Consider the following 22396-nt stretch of genomic DNA (forward strand, 5'->3'; position numbering starts at 1 on the left):
ACGTGGGGAATTCACTAAGAATTAATTATGATTTCCAAAGAGTTCATGTAGTCTGTTGTTGGCAATACAATTTAAGAAATAGTTTTTAGTTACATTTCTAAGTTATCTGTGACACACTATTATCTCTGGTAATTATATATATTTTAAGGTAAATTTTTTTTATTATTAAAATTATATTACGTTTGTAAAAAAATAGGAATAATATTTAATACACTATTATTACTAAAATAATAAAATATATATATGTATATATATAAGGGACGATAGAGAAAAAATATAATATAAAAATTAGACGTTCATAAAATGTCCTAAATTAATAAATATTTTTTTAATTTTAATTCTCAAATTAGTAAAATTCCAACTACACCATGATTTCATGATGATTTCACCATGGCTACAGCATGGAGACGTTGATATACTATTTTGTTTATTGTTAAGATACATATATTTGTTATTGTTGTATATAAAGATGTTCTTGTACTTTTTATTATGGTCGAATTTCGACCACTAATCGGGTCTTAAAAAGCCAGATTTGTGGTTAAACGTTGTTATCATTGGGACTGCTAGACCCCAGGGGCGGATCGTGAATTTGTGGGGCCCTGGGTTAAATCTACTTAGGGGCCTACCTAATTATATTACTCGACTATAAAAATACACTGACCAAAAACAAGCGACCAAAAAATCCCCCGTTCCTTTCAATACGCACACTTGCATGAGTTGATTGATCTCAGGGTTGCCAACCTTATGATAGGTTTTTAAGCATTCTAGATATTTTTTTATATTCTAAATATAGTTTCAGTGTGGACTGGGGAACCTTTGTATCCTCGGGCTGCAGCCCAAAAAGCCCTTAGGTAGATCCGCCCCTGCTAGACCCCATTACCTGTTGTAGATATATATACAGTAAAACAATTTATTTAATGGTAGACACTAAAGTGACATGTATGGAATTATGTTTTATAGTTTTGATTACAGGATACAAAAAAAAAATAAACTTTAAATATATTCAAAATTCAAAAATCATTTATTCATGTAGGACATTTTAGCCGCTTATGAACGTCAAGTTTTTACATTATAATTTTTTTTCCCTACCGTCCAGTTCGGTATATAGATCCAATTGAGAAGAACTGGCAAGAAACTCAATTGAATTACTTTTTTTTTAAATCCAGTTTATTTACAATGTATATAGGTGTCTATGTCTGACATTAAATGAAAATCCCGAACATGAAAACTATTGCCATGCACGCTCGTCATTCAAGTAATCGTTTAGTGAGTAATAGGCCTTGCTCAGTAAATTTGTTTAACAGATATTCATCAATATATCCTGTATCTTAGACGATTTTAATTATTATTTTATTCATCTCACTGTAAGACGATCTTTAAATATTTTATTTAAACTTATCGTGGTTATTAACTACTTTCAAATACAAGACAGTCTACCCTTGTCATCTACTTCCACGTCAAATATGTCTCCGGTTGACCCTGGAAACCACGGCAATAAATTCCTGGTGAATTTGTTAATATTAAAAGAGTGAGAGATGTAAATACTGTGTGAATTTTATTGTTAGACTAATACATTTTAGAGATATAAACAGAATTATGTACCTCAGTAGTGTATATACTGTATATATAATTTTTTATGGATTATGACATGGATTCTGGTAATGGTATGGTACACCTGCCTGCGTTAACGGTATACGCTGGCGGGGCACCAGTAACGCCGCCACGGAGGATATAAAATAGGTCGCGCAGGTGCGCTTCGCGCCCGCTGTCCGCGCGCGAGAACATCGCGCGCGTGAGATCAGGTCGCGGGCGATCACGGACGTTGCACAGACGGAGTATATCGTGACAATTAACAATTTATCACAATGGTTTCCAGATGGTCTATAACAATGTACCATGTCAGGTAACCCTCCACGTAACTACGTATGATCTTAACGTATATTATGTTTTCCAAATGGCAATTTATCACGATGGTTTCCAGTAAATAAAGCGAGGACGACATCCCTCTCTCCCTCTCGGGTCATCCCTCAAGGTGGGGATGGAGATCAACCTGACATGAGTCACAGTTCTCGACCGAAACGTAAAAGCTCCGGCCCGAGAGGAAAGCGTCCACTACTCGCACGTATGCTGACGGCGTGTTGGTGTAGTCCACATTGCCACACACTCGAACTATAATCCCTATTGTCTCAAACATAAAACAATTTGAAACTTACCTAGAAGTTAGTGATTTTCAATGTACCAAACGATAGTTATTCGAAATGTGTGTTGGTGACAATAAAACAAATATTTTTTTATGCATTTTCTTTTATTTTGCAACATTACTTCGTTTCCTGACTAGAACATTTTGATTTCGGTGTTATAGAAAACAAGTGGAATTGTATAATTTATGATTGTAGATTGTGGTAAGATATTATTATTTTATAAGGTATACTATATAAGTATGAGTCAATATTGTCATAAAAATAATAATAAATTGCCTGAATCAAACAAATATTTTTTTACTATACAGCGCCATCTATGAATCGATAGGCATATTATTGAAATATTTATTGAAATTTTGTTTATACCAAATGTTATCAAATGTGTGGGTGACAATTAAAACAAATATTTTTTTATCTTTCTTTTATTTTTATTCTTAATTGTATATAGAAAACAAGTGGAATTGTATAATTGATTGTAGATAGATATTATTATTTTTAACTATATAAGTATGAGTCAATATTGTCATAAAAAAAATAATAAATTGCCTGAATCAAACAAATATTTTATTACTGAACAGCGCCATCTATGAATCGATAGGCATATTAATATTTATTGAAATTTTGTTTATAATGATCAATACAAATTATTAACTATATCTCTATTATTCTTAATTATATATCGTAGAAGTTTAAATTATTGATAGTTTGACTGACTTTCATATTACATCTGTATCACCTGTCACAAATAATTCCCGCCAAATTTAATTTTCAAGCGCAGTCGCCGCTGCTGTCTGTTCGCTTATATCTTTTAAATTACTGAACGGATTTTAATGCAGTATTCAGCAATAGATAGAGTGATTCAAGAGGAAGGTTTATATGTATAATACATGCGTGTTATAGTATAGAACAAGCCGTGAAATTCAAAGATTTGTAACGCATCCGTGTCAAGCTGGGATGAGTTGATAATTACTATACAAATAAATAAAGAAAAAACAGAATTGAGAGGCTTCTGCTTTACGATATCGGTTGATATTCTTCAAAACTAGTACATACAATGTACAACATAGTTTATAAGATGTTTACTAACATAATATGAATGGATATCCGAAATAAAATAACTAATAAATAAAATATGTAATTTAAATTCCAGCAGATTTGAATTCATAATAATCAATAAACCCATCGTTGTTTCTGTCGGCCTGTTTCATCGCACCCTCGATGATTTCTTCTAGATCCGCCTCTCTGTACAACACAGCAGAATCCAATTCTTTGCCATCAGAATCTAGATAATATTAAAAATAAAGATTAAAATGATCCTTCTTATTTAAAAATATATTTTATATTAAATTTATCATTCTTATTTAAAAAACTAGATAAAATAATATATATATATATATTTCATTCGTATTTAAAAAAAAACAAATATAAAAATTCAGAGCAAATCTAGTCTGTACTTAATTATATTTTTTTGCACAGAGTAATTAACGTTTTATAAAAATTGGGAATGTTACGTTTAGAATCGTTGTGGGAATTGAACTAAAATTTTATCTATGTAACAATCTATAATAATAATTCAAAAAGGAAAAGTGCGCACAGATTCACAATAAATTTTGGTTTGTGGTTTGTAAGACGGGCTTCATATTGCCACAGATAAAATAATATTACGGATAGAATCTAAGTAATGCAATTCCATTCTGATAAAAAAATTATTTCACAAATTCAAGAAAAAATATGTTTTGACCCTAGTGCCTAGCTTAGATTCGACTTTATTCATTGTTTTAGCGCTTGCTTTTTCTCTCTTTCTCGCACATCTCTCTACTATACTTAGGAATACATCTGACAGGAAAGAGAAGGAGAAGGAAGGAGATATTGACAAATACTTTGACAAAATTCCCTTTAGAACTACACTTAATCTCTAATTTAAATGTCTATATTTATATATAAAATAGAGATGTACTAACTCGTAATAAACATGACTCGAGTTAACTCGAGTTACCTGGAATAAAAAGTTTTATTTTATTTTTTCGAACAATTCTAATGTTTTTGGGCGCAGCTAGCCTTGAAAGCGTCACCGAACTATAGGGGGCGAGTAGAAATGGCAGTTTAAAGCCGCGGAAGGACTTATGGAACGCATAGTCATTTTATTGATAAGATAATCGGAAGAATCTGCAAAAAAAATGGTAACAACCTCAAATCAATATTGAAATATTTGTGACGAGTGAAAATTGTATGATATGAAATGATCGGAAAATTTCATGTCATTGTCAGTTCGATAACAGAATCATGGTCTCGCTCTTTCACTTGATTCATTCATTTACCAGTTGAATTCCAACTCGAGTTGGCAGAATACAACTCGAGTTAACTCGAATTATGCGCAACTCGAGTTGACACATGTCTAATATAAAATAGTTTTTAAATATATGTTACTTACCAATCACTACAATTTTCCTGAAACTGATTAATAAAACGAACAGAAATGTTTTTATTATTTTATTTTAAAATAGATATTTAATATTATACTAAAATGTTTGTACCTACAATAAATTCGAATATATAAAAGTTTGTATTGCGAATTTATGTTAATAATGATTCAAGTAAAATTAAAATTTATTTACTTACTCTATAATGGCTAAAAAAAAAAGATATTCAGTTGAGTATCTTGGCATATCTTCTCAATAGAATCTATAAACTGAACTGGATGGTAGGGAAAAAATATTAATAAAAAAAAGTTGACGTTATAAGTTAAAATTTCCTAATTGAATAATTTGTTTTTAATTTGATTTAATTACATACTGAAATTTACAAAATAGATAAATAGATATACATGTAGTACCTACATAGATATCTACTATAAACACATTTTATATTAAAGAGATCTACCTGTCCCTTTCATATGAATGATGAAAATGGCTTGAAAGAAAAGGAAAGCAAAACAGCTACTACCTAAACTATATATATTATAAATTGTACAAAAAAAAATGGAAGTTGTTGTTGTTACATATATTGATAAGCTCGCTCGGAAAAGCTCCGTGAGAATATTGCTGAAAGTAATCCTATTTTTAAACTTTCGCGTTCAGTACACACTATTAATATAGTTAACCGAATAATTTTATCTAAACATATAAATAAAATTGGAGTGTCTGTTTGCAATATTGAAATAACCGTTTTTTACTACATTCGTATCAATATAAATACAGCACATATACCAAAATAATATTTTTTTACAAATTTCGTCTGTCTGTCTGTTTGTTCCAGTTAATCTCTGAAATTGGTGGACCAATTTAGACGGGAGTTTGACAGGTAGCTGATGTAATAAGCTACTTTTATTTTAGAAAAATAAAGTTATATTCCACGCGGATGAAGTCGCGGGTGCAGCTAGTGGTAAATAAAGGTATTTACCACTCTCGAAGTTTCGACTAGATTGCACTAGCTGTGGACGCCAGCTCTATTGTCTTGAATAATTTTATATTCGTGTTAAAATCCGATTAACTATATTAACAATGAAAGCAATCTTTTCAAGTACTTGTAGTATTGTTTAGCTATCTACCTAACGGCTTTTTGGGCTGCAGCCTTGGGCCCCGAGGATACAAAGGGCCTCCAGTCCCCACCGAAACGATGTTTAGAATATAAAAAAATATGTAGAATATTAAAAAACTTATCATAAGGTTGGCAACCCTGAGATCAATCAACTCATGCAGAGGGGAAAGAGGACTGTTAGTAATGTGGACTGATGATCTCATTGCTAGCAATGTACCATGTCAGATCGACCTCCACACGGTAACCCCTGGAAACCATCGTGATAAATTCTTGATGAATTTGTCACGATGGGCTAACTGACCTGACCTCATGCTCATCTTATCATCCTCCACTGGTGCCCCGCCAGCGTAAACCGTTAGCGCAGGCGGGTGCACCATTACATTATCAAAAAAAAAATCAACTCATGCAAGTGCGCGTCAATCGAAAGGAACGGGGAATTTCTTGTAATTGAGTAATATAATCAGGTAGGGCCCTAGGTAGTTTAGTCCAGGGCCCCACAAATTCACGATCCGCCCCTGGTGCTGTGTGTTGGTAATCGATGAACAACATTTATCTGTTTATGTATAAGCCCGCCTTATTGCATTTATACATGTGTTCTTTAATATTAAACAATATCTTTATTGATTTTCTTTATTGTATGTTATTGTTGGAAGTATACTGCTGGCCATCGTAGAATTAGTTGTTTGTACATTTTTATAGAATATGTCACTTAGAATATCTCAGGAATGTTTGTAATGTAAACATATAAATTTTATCATTTTAATATAATTTAATATTTAATCTGTATTTCCAAAAGTTATATATGAAGTATGTATATTCTATTATTTACCGAAGAATTGCGACTTTGAAGTGGCAATGGGCAGGGCACATAGCTCGTAGGACAGATGGCCGTTGGGGCAGTAAAGTCCTCGAGTGGCGACCACGGACCGGAAGACGCAGCGTGGAAAGGCCTCCAGCAAGGTGGACCGACGACCTGGTTCAAGATCGCTGGAAGGCATTGGATGCGAGCAGCGCAGGAGCGATCGTCGTGGAGATCTTTGGGGGAGGCCTATGTCCAGCAGTGGACGTCTTCCGGGCTGCGATGATGATGATGATGATGATGATTATTATTTACTGCCCTTATCCTTTCCCTTCTTGGCCTTATAGTCGCTAACCCTATACTCCATGTAGTCAACATATCCGTCCTTATTTATGTCTGTATGGTTGAACACGTGCTCCAGAAGTTGTTCCAACTCCAAATCCGTGTAGGCCTGGTGGTTCTTATCCACTTGTCCTGAAAATATTAATTTAATATATTTAGTATGTTCATGGACTATTGAACATAATAATAATAATCTCAGGACAATTCACACAGCGCCATCTAGACCCAAGTTAAGCTAGCTAAAGCTTGTGTTATGGGTACTAGACAACTGATACAAATACGTAGATATTTTTTTTCGTAAATACATATATATTATGCATAGAAAACCCAGACCGATAGAAACAATCATACTTATGAATACAAATGTTTGTGCCGTGCGAGGAATCGAACCCGCGACCATCGGACGTAAAGCGGTGTGCTAGACCGCTAGACCACCGAGGTCGTCGTAACAATAAACAACTAACAAGCTTATTAACACATTACTTCTCAAGCATCGATGTAATAGGATTAAGGTCTTAATACATAAAAAAAAAAGTTATAATATCTATTAAAATGACGTAAATATGTATTATAGAAAAAATATTTTAAAATACAAATTTCATTAGTAGCTATAGTAAAAATACATAGTTTGTTGAAAAAAAAAATGTAGTGTCCTAAATATAGGACAGCGAATAGGAATGGGTTAAAATTAAACAGTAAAACAGGAAATATTATCCTACAGTAGTAACTACTAGTCTAGATTAAATAGACACAGAAATGCCCTGACAGAGGGGAGTCCTAGGTCCGATTTCACCAAGGAAACTGATCGCGTTTAGTTCGAACTAAACACAGTTAAATCGTTTAAACGAGTTTAAAGCTTCATTTTGCATTTCACCGCTACAATCTGAACCAAGTAAAGCTGGTGAATTCCATTTAAAGTAGAACGAGATAAATGTATATCTTTCGAGTTTAAGCTGAACTCAGTTTCCTTTAACTTGTTTATATTTCGATTGGTGAAATCTTGACTTGGCTTGAAAGATGTGCCATCCAGTAGCGGTAGATAGTGTCTACGAGCTGATTTGTTGGACCACATTCATCAGCTGGGATTCAACTCCTTAAGAAAAATAATATATAGGTAGGTATACCTACAGATTTCTCCCAAATGTTTGTATATAGGTATATATTTACTAGCTGTTCCCGCGACTTCTTCCGCGTGGAATTTAACTTTAGTTTTCTAAAATAAAAGTCTAAGTTACTCCTTATTACATTAGCTACCTACCAAAAAAAGTCCCGTCAATATCGGTCCAGCCATTTCAGAGATTAGCCGGAATGAATAGAGTAGATATACAGACAGACAAAAATTGTAAAAAATGTTATTTTGGTGTATGTACCGTATTTATATTCATATGCATAAAAATTAAAAGACGGTTATTTCAATATTACAAACAGACATATACAATTTTATTTATATGTATAGATTTGCGAGAAATCTTCGTTAAATAAACTGAATTTTATATGGTCAAACGGAACGTTGTTGTAGTATTGTCGTTTTATTCTGTGCACTTCTGAAGAATACACAAATCACTTGTGTGTGTACCAATATTGTGTTTTATTGAACCAATTTTTAGTCCAACTGTGAAATACAGATGTTATTGTATATAAACATATATAGGCGTCTTTCATTGTTAGCATTTTTAGTTAAATTTCTGAAATAGGTACTCCATTTTATTTTCTTAATTCGCAATCGGTAAAAGGCGGGAAATGTGTCGATCTCTTATTACGAAAATTTTTCACATTGTTTTTCTGACAATACTATTACTATATATACCTATAATATAATATTTATTCACTAAAAACAAATATAAATAAACATAATAAAAAACACTACTTACCCCGACATAATTAGGGAGTTCATGTTGGCACAAACAAAACAAAATGGCGCGGCCTCGTCAAAATGGCCGGTTTATATGAACAGTATTGTATTAAAAAGACGTGAAATTCACTTCAATAACTAAGTAGTAAGAATCGCCGTCTTAAAACAACAAATATTACTTTATTCGTGTATTATTGTATGTGGAAAGGATGAAAGAAAGCAGATACACCCTTACCAGTTCGTCTCAAATAAAGTAGATAAGTAGATGAAACGAACGACGATTATAAAAAAATGGAGCTATTACTAAAGTGTTTTTTTTTTGTATGTGATAATGGAATGGTGCATCCGCCTGCGCTAACGGTTTACGCTGGCGGGGCACCAGTGGAGGGTGATAATATGAGCATGAGGTCAGGTCAGTTAGCCCATCGTGACAAATTCACCAGGAATTTAACACGATGGTTTCCAGGGGGAACCGCGTGGAGGTCAACCTGACATGGTACATTGCTAGTAATGGGTTCATTAGTCCACATTACTAACAATCCCATTTCCCCCCCTTACTAAAGTGTTTAGACCTGTAGCACTGCGACCTACATATGTAGATCTATTGTGCTCGCCCTTTTTTATAGTTCGCTACCTAGATCCGTCAGAGACAAGAATTGAAGGATATTCTTAGGAGCGATGGTTTTTATCACCTCAGGATAGGGTGTATACATTCCAAAGGAGATATTTCGTTTATAGCTGAGTGGGCTACAACAACATTGAATGTGTAGTGGCGTTTCCACTTCAGCTTGGCAAAATCTACAGATTGTTATCTACAAAATCTGCAAATCTTTGTTAGGCATAAGCCTAAGTTTGTCGTGTGTTTATATAATTTGTGTCCAGTGAAGGCTCTAGTCAAGATATATTTATTAATTGGTTTTACTAAATAGCATCAACTTCCAGTAAGTTACATTTTTATATACATATACATTAGAAAAAACTGATGTTATTTAGTAGGTATGTTTAATTATTTTTTATTTTAATTCCATAATCATAACCATAGACATTATTTAATTTTTTATACAAACAAAATACTGATGGAGATGTTTAGAGAATGCAGTAAATACTTTTTGCAGTATTTACTGCATTGCAGAATGCAGTATTTACTTACCAACACACTAATTTTGTATGCCCTGGATTATACCTTTTATTCCACAACCATAGTGCATAATAAATACAAATTTATATGAATCGGTCGACTATACTAATGACGTAACAAACCACGAAAAGCAAACGAAACAAAACACTTATCTATAGCTCTCTAGAAATAGGTTAGTTTATGGTTTTGTATGAAATTATTTTAGGTTATATTTATTATATTTATCCGCTCCATTTTTACTTTAATATAGGTGTTGTACGTTATTTATTCTTTGAAAAAGAAAATGTTTATAAATTATAAATTGGGTATATTAAATCAAATAATAGAATTGATTGAATCAATCAATAATTTTTTATTTTTATTTTTTAGACAAAATTTTCTATTTTTTTATGATGTAACATACAAAAATACATACAATCCTAAATTTTCACCCTTCTATCATCAACCCCTATTTTTTTATAGCGTTATTAATTTATATGGCAAAACAACGTTTGCCGGGACAGCTAGTACTATGTAAAATTAAAAATTTACCACGGCATCTTACGTGATCATCTCATCTTTTCATGATCATGGCGGTTGAAACTACTGCAATATCGGTAAATAAATAAAAAAATAAATAAAACTTGGTACATACGCAGACGAGTTTCTCCATAATAGTATCTCATGTGTGATATCACGCGTATCACATGATAAAGTGATATCCGTATTACTGTTCATGTATACAAGCGACAGTTACCACTTACCATCAGGTGGTCAACATCTTGTATGCCAATCTAAGAAGATTTACAGTTAAATATTTAAGTACAATAAAAGAAATTTCTCTTTGTAGAAATTTATTAACCTCCAAAAGTCAATCTTATATTGTAACTTTACAACTTACACAACCGTAGAACAAACATAATTCAAAGACAAGTAGACGCTTCGTGTCTTAAAAAATAAAAGTTGAACATAGACAATAGTTGGCCATTGGCGGTAAAAAAGATATGGCATATATAATGACTTATAATTATTGCACTAAAATTGTACAACAATATATTTATTCAACTAAAATTCGTGTTTTATTCGAGTATTCACCTATTTCTATTTATCTCATTAAACCACCAATGGGAAAGACTAAATTAAAATAAAACAATATGAAATTATAGGAATATATGCAATTCAGTGTCATCTTTGACATTAAGTAGATAGTAAATGTGTTATGTGGTATTAATTCGAATTGCAGAACAATAACAGCAAACATGTCAGTTTTTGGCGGGTAAATATTTTTTTAAAAGCATAGGACCTAATCATATACAGCCATATTGCGTTAGAAATCTGTTGAAGACTTCCAAATTAGTACCGACTCTATTCTCATTCAGCTATTTTTTTTAACAAATTCGTATAGTCCGCTGTTATTGTCTAAATAACTCCCAATAGATAAATAATTGACCCAACACTCATAAAACTAATATACAAAATATACAGATACAATCTTCAGAATAATATTTCTCCTAAAAGAAATATGTACAAAATACTTTTTTTTTATTATTTATATAATGGCATACACATGTATGCCATTAAATCATAAAAAAAAGTATTTATTAAGTATTATAAAAAAAAATGTTAGAAACTTATTAGGAAATAAATAATATATATTTCTAAATAGGGGTCTTAAATATCATATTCTTTTAAATTAGTAATTAAAAGGGATGTACTTTAAGGATTGTCCAGGCATACTCATGAAAGTTATGTGCCAGTATAAAGAAATGTTAGTGATTTTTGTCCCAAATATATATTGATAAACACGATCACTAAAACAATTCTTATACAAGTTATTCTCCCTAATTAAATTCAAAAATTAATCTGTATTTCTCTGATAATGTACACGGTGATTTAAAAAAAAATATTTTGTAATCATGTACAAGTACATTATGTTTAATTTCGCTACAAGAGCTTTAAAAATTGTAGCAGAATGTAAGAAAATAATATAAATCAAAGTAGTGTAAGATATTTTTTTTTATAGCCAAAAGAAACAATCTCACATATGTGTTTAAAAAAATGTGAAATTGTGACCAAAATATAAATAGATTATGAATGAAATAATAATGACAATTATTAAATATTTTAGATGAATAAATAAATAATAATTATAATAGAATAAAAGTACGGAAAATAATGGAATGAATATTAATATTAATAAGAACAATTCACACAGCGCCATCTAGTCCCAAGCTGAGTAGAACATGTGTTGTGGGTACTAGACAACTGATATAAATATTTATTATACATTTTTTGTAAGTACATACATAATATACACAATAAACACCAACATTACAATTATACTTATAAATAGAAATGCTTGCATTGTGCGAGGAATCGAACCCGCGATCATAGAACGTAAGGCGATGAGCTAAGCCACTAGACCACCGAGGCCGTCGAATATAACAATAACAACATTATGTTTGGAACAGAACATTGTTAACTCTTTCTTAAAAATTTAAAATGCACGTTAAACAGTTAGCAATAAAGTAGGTTTAGTAATGATTCGTCAATCCACAGATTAGCGGCTACTTCTTTGCTATCAAATTTAAAAATCGACTTGTGTTAGCACCCCTTACCCCGTTGGTTACACCATGTCACACTTCGCCAACCCCTATTTCTATCAATTTGTGACACAATGTCACGCTTTACCAACCCCTATCTCTCTCAATTTGTGACATAGCACAATGTCACATCTTGCTAACCCCTATCTCTCTCAATTTGTGACAGCAAAATGTCACAATTTGCCAACCCCTATATCTCTCAATTTGTGACATAGCACAATGTCACACTTTGCCAACCCCATCTCTCAATTTGTGACAGAACAATGTCACACTTCGCCAACTCCTCTCTCAATGTGTGACATAGTCTATTGATGGCCTATAACGTAATGATTACTTACTCAGTGAACTACAATAGACAAATAAAAATGCAAAAAAATACAAGAAAATAGTGGAGATAAATTATACGCCTAATATCAGATGGCTTTTAGTCAACAAATATAAATTTTGGAAATTCGACCCTGAAATATACAGCAATAAAGTCTATTTTCCAAAAACATGTAATGTATTTTATTAAGTTTGAGTGGAAATTCATCTCTAAAATGTTAGCATTAAAGTAGATTTTCCAAAACTTGTAATTTATTTTAATAAACCTGCGAAATTGTAAAATATACTTAACAAAATATAATTATTATTCGATAAATTAATAAAAAAAAAAAAATACTATGTATATGGAAGCACGATTTTGAGCACATGACAATAAATAATAATACATAATACATAGATAATATTAAACATATTAAAAATATACATAATGATGTGCTTAGCACTTTAATTTTTTTTAATAGAATAGGATACAAACTCGCTTGCGGCTCACCTGATGGTAAGTGATTACCGCAGCCGATTAACACCCGCAACAACAGCGGAATGGCAAGTGCGTTGCTGGTCTTTAAGAAGGAATAAGCTCTTGAAGGTTTCAATATCGTATCGGTTCGGTAATACCATTGCTGGAAGTGATTCCACAATGTGGTTGTGCGTGGTAAAAAGATTATAGAAAAACGCACTGTGGAGGACCGCCATTCATCCAGATCAGGATGGTATTTCAGTTTCTGGTGATGATGAAAGTGATGATGGTGAAAGTGGGACAAATAGAACACAACAAGTAGTAAATAAATTGAGAGTAGCGTAAATTAAAATAATTTATGTGTGTATTGTCACATTTTCTCAAATTGTGACAATAGCTCGAATAAATAATAAATACTCTGGGCAATTAAGACAGCGCCATCTAGTCCCACGGTAAGCAGAGCTTGTGTTATAGGTACTAGACAACTGATACAAATATTTAAATAGTTTTTGTTTTTAAATACACACATAATATATATAGAATACAACCAGACTGAAAAATAATGATACTCATGAATACAAATGTTTGCACCGTTCGAGGAATCGAACCCGCGACCATTAGAAGTAAAGCGGTGTGCTTACCCGCTAGACCACCAAGGCCGTGGAAACAAGAGACAAAGTATTTCAATATCCAAAATAGATTTATTACACTTTGACGTTTCTTTGAATAAAATTGAAGCTATTATTATATTGAGTACAGCTGATTACACAATAAAATGTTTCCAACAAGGATGATACTTAAGTTCCTTAAGTTTCTTGTCAGAAATCACTCTGAACTGACTGACGTAGATTTAACATATCATAAAAGTCTGTAACAGACCTACATGAATGAAGATATTTTGATTTTAATTTTGAATCCAATAAAGGAACATATGAAAATTATATTACAAGATTTTTGAGCCCTATTTTATGGAATTTAAATACTTACTCTATATCTATGAATAAAAGATTTATTTTTTAATGTAAACATTTTTAACTATTTCTTAACGTGAAATCAACTCTTATCATGCTTGTAACAGTAAAATTGGCACTTATTTTTTATAAATTTTCGAAAATATATTTCATTTATGGTATTTAAAATACTACATAGATGTAATAGACCGAACTATCTCATATATTATCTGTATTTATAAAATCTATATCAAACATACTGTACCGCATAAGACAGAACGAGATAGCATGTCGGCCGTCCCGTTCTTTCCCATGAATGCATGAAATGTCGTTGTAAATGATTTTATTCTTTTGTTACAAGGCCTGTTAACGAATTTAAAAGACAAAGAACCCAATATAAAGTGAATTTATTTTGTTATTTTCTCGTATACTGGTCACTATATTCTCCCTAATATAAACCGTATTTTTTAATTAGGTAATCTAGACTGATTTGAAAAGAGTAAATGCTCATTTTCTTGTCAGTTGACATACAATTACTTTGAAATACATTAACAATTGACGGTAGATTTGTATAACATATATACGTTTATTATATGTAAGTTATAGATCTATATGAATACAGATATTCAATTGAACAATAGGAAAATAATAATATAGCGGCTTATGAACGTCAAGTTTTTTGTAATTAATATATGTCCTGCAAGTATAAATGATTTTTTAATTTGAATTTGATGTGTTTATTCTGTTGAAAATTGTCCATTGTTTTTCTCAAAAACCGCATAGGTAGGTTCACTTTATTGAAATTTATTTTTGTCTGTTTGTGTCTGTATAACACGAAAACTGGACGGATTTGAATGTAACTTGGTATAACTACATCATATAAAGAAATATTATTTAAGATGAGAATATTATTTTTTATATGCGTGTTACATGTTACTATATATACATATATACAGTTTAAATATATATATATTATATGCTACCAAATATATACATATCTTTATATAAGAAAACATTTAGTTCAGATATAGTACATCAGTATTGAAATACTATTCCAGTTGAGGTAACGCATTGCGAAATATTACACTTCAAGAATATAAAAAATTTTCGCGCCATTTTTCAAACAGAAAATATTGATGGCGCGAAAAAGTTTAACGTCCAAAATTCGCAATGCGACCGAGCTTTATAACGTTGCGTATAATTGTCATAGTTTAAAATTAGAACAGTGTTATTAAACAATAGTTTAATCATACTGCATATGTCTAAAACCAATGACATTTAAAAAGTATAAGACCATAAAAAAATAAACTTCTTATAATAACAACGAAAATTTGCCAAAGAAAAAAAGAAAAAGAACGTAAATAATCCTTTTTTAAAATATTACTATTAGTGAAATTTTGAATTAAGAATACTTATTTTGTTTTCATAAAATTATTTCTTTCGTGAACCGCACTTTATTCCAACAACACTGTTCTATTTTCAAATCGTCAATAAAAAAGTTCATATCAAAAACTAAGGCTACGGAATGTCCTACGTTCTGCCATCTTTGTTCTGACTCTTTTGTTGTGCCCTAATAAATTCTGGATAGTCTATGTAACCATCTTTGTTGTGATCATCCATATTCAATATGGGATCTATTAGGTTTATTAGTTCGTCGTCGCCGAATATCTTCTCTCCGACTGGGGGGTTGGGGGCTTGGGGGGCTTGCTTGTGGCCTTGCTCTGTATACCGTTCCCATGGTAACCGCACATATAGGGAAAGACAAACACACATATGAATGATATACCAGCTTAAATTAATTATTGACATATTTCATATTTAGAAAAACAAAAATATATTTAAAACTTTAGTCATGTCAAATATAGTCAAATGTACTCGTTAATAATGTAAGTGAAGAATTAATCAAAATCAGTACAGTATTTTGTAAGTTTATGCATTACAAACAAATTACCAAATCTTTACACTTTATGAAGTTAGTTTAAAGAAAAAAATTTAATATTTAATACAAAGTATTAAAATAAATCATATTCAAAATATGTCAATAATTAATTAATAATTTATAATAATGCAATCTGTCATTACAATATGATTTATAGAAAATAACACACGGAAATCTTTAAATAACGAAAAATATATTAATTATACACTTATCATTTCAAGGAAATTGTCTTCTTATATTGCTTACATACTGTTTAAAAAAATACCTTAGCCTGCTTATATAAAAAAAAAAAGTATAATGACAGAAGACATCAAACAAAAGCATTTCCCGCCAAAAGTTGTCAATACTTTTGTTCATAGACACATGTACATAATAAAAAAAACAAAACAATATTTACGAAGCATAACACAAACCCTGCATAAATGTATAACAATTGTAAACACTAGCGTAGAACATTAGAGTAATCCGAAAAAAAAACTGCCCAGTCATAAATTCTAAAATGAAACATACAAAATTATAACATATAAAATTCTCGCGTCACAATGTTAGTTACCATACTCCTCCCAAACGGCTTGATCGATTTTTATGAAATTTTATGCATATTCATATATATTATTTATGCATATTCAGTAGGTCTGAGAATCGGCTACTATCTATTTTTCATACCCCTAAGTGGTATTCGTATCGACATAATATTTTATTTTAATTTTATTATTATTTAGGATTGAAAAATATATAAATATATGTAACCCCTATTATTTAATAGCGATTTTAATGTATATAGCAAAACAAAGTTTGCCGAGACAGCTAGTTTATATATAATTATAGAAGAAATTAAACTCACCGTGCCAATGTATGAGTGATTTGATCAGCTCGCACCCGTCCAGTTTGTTGTTGTTGTCGGCGTCGTGCATCTTGAAGTAGTGGAACTGGAGCTCCTGTTCTGACATCTTAGATGTGTCTATAGGCACGTCCATGTGCTCCTGAATATGTCTGTGGAATTATTAGATGAGATATAATTTTTTTATAGAGGACTAGCAATACCCACAGTTCAATCCGCATGAAATTTATAACCTATATGTTATTCTGAAGTATAAGCTATATTACTGTAAAGTTTCATCGATATCCATTCAGTAGTTTTTGCGTGAAAGAGTAACAAACATCCATCCATACTCACAAAATTTCGCTTTTCTAATATTAATAAGATATATAAAATGTATTACAATATTCAACGCTCATAAAAAACCAAAATTAGTTACAGTAACAGTATCAAAAAGAGTAAATACCCAAGAGAAAGAAATGACAGTCCGTGTAACCGCTCATAATTATAGTCATATGTATGAGTTCAAGCCCATAATATGTATGAGTACAAGCCCATAATATGTATGAGTTCAAGGCCATAATATGTGTGAGTACAAGCCCATAATATGTATCAGTTCAAGGCCATAATATGTATGAGTTCAAGCCCATAATATGTATGAGTTCAAGGCCATAATATGTGTGAGTACAAGCCCATAATATGTATCAGTTCAAGGCCATAATATGTATGAGTTCAAGCCCATAATATGTATGAGTTCAAGGCCATAATATGTGTGAGTACAAGCCCATAATATGTATCAGTTCAAGGCCATAATATGTATGAGTTCAAGCCCATAATATGTATGAGTTCAAGCCTATAATATGTATAAGTACAAGCCCATAGGCACTATTATCACTAACCCTTCAATCACCATTAGATTTTTTACAGAATTAGTATTTCTGAACGATACAGTAATCATTATTGAAAATAATAGATTATGCTTGTAGAGACGTTTATTATAGCAGAGCGCAGTGACAGAAGTGTATAAAACAAAAAGTATATACAGAACGTCATATTTTGAATATGGATAAAATAATATATAAAAACTGCCAGTGTTTCTCATTGTAGGTCTAACAGATAAGCGCTTATTGACACAGGGGACAAACGAGCATGCGGCTCACCTGATGGTAAGTGATTACCGCCGCCCATGAGCACGCAACACCAGTAGAATTGCAAGTACGTTGTCGGCCTTTTAAAAACGAATAAGCTCTTTTCTTGAAGGTTTCAATATCGTATCAGTTCGGAAATACTATTGCTGGAAGGTGATTCCACAATGTGGTTGTGCGAGGCAAAAAGTTTCTATAAAACCGCACTGTGGAGGACCGCCATTCATCCAGATGATCAGGATGGTATTTTAGTTTCTGGCGGGTTGGTATGGTGGTCAAATTTAGCAGCTTGTATTAATCCGAACTACTCTTCAGAACACTCTTCACAGTAGATCATGCAGTCGTATATGCGTAACGGTTACCACTTACCATCAGATGGGCCGTATGCTTGTTTTTATTTAGTGATATAAGAATAAAACAAACTTACTCTCGTTCTTGAGCAATGTTCGCCGTATTCAACAGTTGAGGATCTGCGAAAGAGATAGAAAGATAAATAAATATGATAGAAATTCTATTCTATTCTATTAAACCAATAGACACATTGCTAGCAATGTACCACGACAGATTGACTTCCACACAGTTTCTCGTATTATTTTATTTATTTATTAATTTAATTCAGGCTACATGGCCCATTTTATAAATACCTTATAGACTAACATACATGAGAAATAATAATAAAATATGTAAATAAAATTGTCTCTATGGTCACGGCACTGTCGACGGCAATCTGCCACGGTAGCGCCGATAGACCACCCCCCTCGGCTAGTAGTCCTCCTTCATGAAGGTGGGCAGCATGTTGGTGGGGACCAGGGCCACGAACGCTTTGAAGCTCGCGTTGTGGCTCGATTCCAACTGCATCACCCTCAGTTATTATTATAACTGATTGACATTATTATAACTGACTACCTATCACCCAAGACTTTCGTACAGAATGAAACATTTATTTATTAAAATAAATAAGCACATGAATAACAATCAGTATGACAAAAAAATATATTACTTTATTTATTTGTTAGTTTTTTATATAAATTCTTTATTGCACCAAACATCTAATACAAGAATTACACTTTTAGTATATGTGGGAAAGAGAAGGATTATGTCGTCTCTATCGCACACTACTGGCGTCATGCGGGCGTTAAGCTGTAAACAGAATACGAGCGGAGTTTCTTGTCAGTTGTTGTCATCTCGAAATCATTCCGAACTGACGATCGATGTATATATCAAATATCATAAGAGTGTAATAGACCTGCATGAATAAAGATATTTTGAATTTGAATTAGGAACAGCATGTTGGGACAGTTGTGTCTCATAGTCGATAATTAAGAAGTCAAACAGTACAATACTGACAAGAGATCTTAAGGCACAGAAAATATATACATAGAGTTACCTCCATGATGAGCATGTCCATGCTGTTGTACAGGTACTTGTTGTACAGGCACTTGTTGTACGGGCACCTGTTGTTGTGGCGGCGGCTGGTACTGTTGTGGTGGGGGCTGGTACTGTTGTTGTTGGTATTGTTGTTGTTGTTGTGGTGGCTGTTGTAATTCAGAATTATTAATTACAGTTATATAATGATAGTTGTGCAAATATATAAACTAAATAATATTGGCGGGGCTAGTACTGTTGTTGTTATTGGAACAGATTGTACTGTTGGAACTCAGAATTATTAATTAATTAATTATTTAGTGGGGGGAGGGATGTTGTTAGTAATGGGAACTAGTAATCCCCATTGCTAGCAATGTACCTGGAAACCACCGTAATAAATTCCTAGTGAATTTTTCACAATGTCCTGAGCTCATGTTCATCTTATCATCCTCTACTAATGGCCCGCCAGCGTAAACCGTAACGCAGGAGCTTGCTGCATGTGGTCGTGGCTGATGCACCATTTCATTATCAAACAAAAATAAATATATTTATAAGTTATTTAGTTGTGGCCCTGGTGATCAACCACTTTACTTCCCAATACTTCCATGATCGTGGGTTTGATTCCTTGCAAGATGTCATCATTGGTATTTATGAATATGATTATTTGTATCTGTCTGGGTGTTTTCTATGTATGTTATAAATGTGTCTAAGTATTTATATAAGTTGTCTAGTACCCATAACTTAGCTTGGGTCTAGATGGCACTGCGTAAATTGTCCTGAGATATTATTATTATTAATGGGAACACATGAGGCATATCCCTACAGGCCTGATGATAGAAACAGTATAAATACTTACTGGTTGGTGCTGCGGTGGTGGCGGAGGAGGTGGCTGTTGATAATTCTGTAACAAAAGAATAAAACACATTACCATTCCAGTTATATAAATGAATAAAAGAATATAGACACAGCTGAGTTTTAAATAAAACATATTTATCTCTCTCATTTCAACTACTAGTGCTCATCTCATTGCCTTCCCTTTATCACTTTATTTGTAGTCGGTGCAGTATGTCATTCTCTTCCACTGCTCTCTACCGGTCGTCATATCTGAACATACTCTTCTTTTATTCATATCATCTTTCACACAATCCATCCATCTTTTCTTAGGGCGTCCCCTCCCTTTACATCCATCCATATTCATATTATACACTTTCCATAAGACATGATCCTCATTCCTCCACATAACACCAGCTCAATCTGTTACCTCGCAACTTGTCTATAACCGGCGCAACTTTCAAACTTCCTCGTATATACACATTCCTTATTCTATCATTCCTGGTAACCCCACACATCCATCTCAACATTCGCATTTCTGCCACATGGACACACCTTTCATCCATCCCCTTTACAGCCATTCAGATCCATACAAAATGGCAGGTCTTATGATAGATTTATAAACTTTATCCTTTAGTTTCAAGAGCATTCGGGGGTTGCATATTGTTCCCGAGAACTGTCGCCATTTTATCCATCCTGCACTGATTCTGTGTCTTTCAACTACTAGTACATGGTGTTAAAACCCATTTTAGTACATTAATAATGTGTAAACATGAAATGTTTATAAGTTACAAATTATTAGAAGTAGAAATAGTGGTCTAATATACTGTCTTGTCTAGTTTGTGAGTGAGTTTGAATCTATACTCACAACCATTTTTTAAAACATGATAGTGGCAAACAATACTATAGACCATCTGATGGTAAATAGTTACCATGAATGCCTATATTGGGCAGAGCATTGCCAGTGGATAATATAAATTAAATTAAACTTGGATTCAACTGCAATCGTTTTATTATTTTATAAGAGAAATTATTCTTAGTAAATATACTTTTAGACAAATTTAAGTTAAGGTAAATTAATTATATACAAATAACTTTAATTTCTTAATAAATATACTCTTAGATAAACTAAAATTAGGGTGAATTATAATTTTTCATTCATTATAATTTTTTTTCTTTTACATATTGCTTTTTCAATTTGCCATGTAGGCAGGCAAAAGTATCTACATTATAAAGCCAGTTCATACTTGAATTTTCTTATTTATTTATATTATAACACTTTCAAGTCTACTGATTCGTATTTCCCTTTCATATTAATATTATTTAACTTACCTGATAATTCTGCGGTGGTACACCTGGCGCTACTTTCTGCTGGTACTGCTGTGATATCGTGCACTGCAGTATAGCAGCGAAAAATAATACGCGTAGCATTTTTAATCTGTAAAAAAATAATAAATCTATATTTTTTAATTAGTAACTTTTTAAGCTAAAACAGCGTTAAAAAGTAATTAGAGAATGTTGAATACTTGTTCTATGAAGTACGATTTATTGCTAAGTTTTAGAAGCGTGAAAGAACTGTTTAAACTTTAATTTCACCTGTTTATGTAGACACGCTACGTGGACATATGCGATAATGGCTTATCGAATCGATGTATTGATAAAACAAACGCAGCAATAATTGTTTTGCAAACGTTTTCAAAAGTATTGGGAAATTAGAAAATTAAACACGTCAGACGATTTTTGACTTTGACGGATTGCGTTTCGTTACATTACAGGAATGACACAAATGACATGACGTGCCACGTACGGAAAGCAGGAAATAAAAAAAAACAGTTAGAAAAAAGTAATATATTATTATTTTATATCAACTACTAATGAATTCAGTTACTAATTTATTAATATATAGATTAATTCCGTTTTTCTTCTATCGTTGACTTCTTAAAACAGAGAAACATAATTTTCGTAAACAAAACGCAATTGGAAACGTTCATGAACCTGTATTTTTACTAATGATTTATATTTATCCACTTCCTAAAATTACTGAATATTAAAAAAGATATATTTAATATTTATTATATTAATTCTAGCCTAAGTTTACTAACATACCCCAAAAA

At 32.0% G+C, this 22396-nt stretch overlaps 1 protein-coding gene across 3 annotated transcripts; it reads right to left on the reverse strand.

Moving 5' to 3' along the window:
- Positions 1-3148: 3148 nt before the first annotated feature.
- LOC131849028 (multiple coagulation factor deficiency protein 2 homolog) lies at positions 3149-22040 on the reverse strand. 3 transcript variants are annotated; one of them, XM_059199010.1, is made up of 7 exons: positions 21879-22040; positions 21615-21720; positions 20308-20352; positions 19474-19621; positions 18514-18556; positions 16966-17114; positions 3149-3483 (listed from the first exon to the last, which is right to left on the reverse strand). In XM_059199010.1, the coding sequence occupies exons 2-7, from the start codon at positions 21711-21713 to the stop codon at positions 3341-3343; spliced, it is 627 nt and encodes a 208-aa protein (XP_059054993.1). In that variant the 5' UTR covers positions 21714-21720; positions 21879-22040; the 3' UTR covers positions 3149-3340. The 3 variants fall into 3 exon arrangements, with proteins under 3 accessions (XP_059054993.1, XP_059054992.1, XP_059054991.1); XM_059199009.1 differs by lacking the exon at positions 3149-3483 and adding an exon at positions 6825-7011; XM_059199008.1 differs by lacking the exon at positions 3149-3483 and adding an exon at positions 15363-15903.
- Positions 22041-22396: the final 356 nt, after the last annotated feature.

Source organism: Achroia grisella, unplaced genomic scaffold, assembly GCF_030625045.1.
Source record: "Achroia grisella isolate CSIRO2021 unplaced genomic scaffold, CSIRO_AGI_Agris_v1 utg628, whole genome shotgun sequence".
Lineage (NCBI taxonomy): Eukaryota > Metazoa > Arthropoda > Insecta > Lepidoptera > Pyralidae > Achroia > Achroia grisella.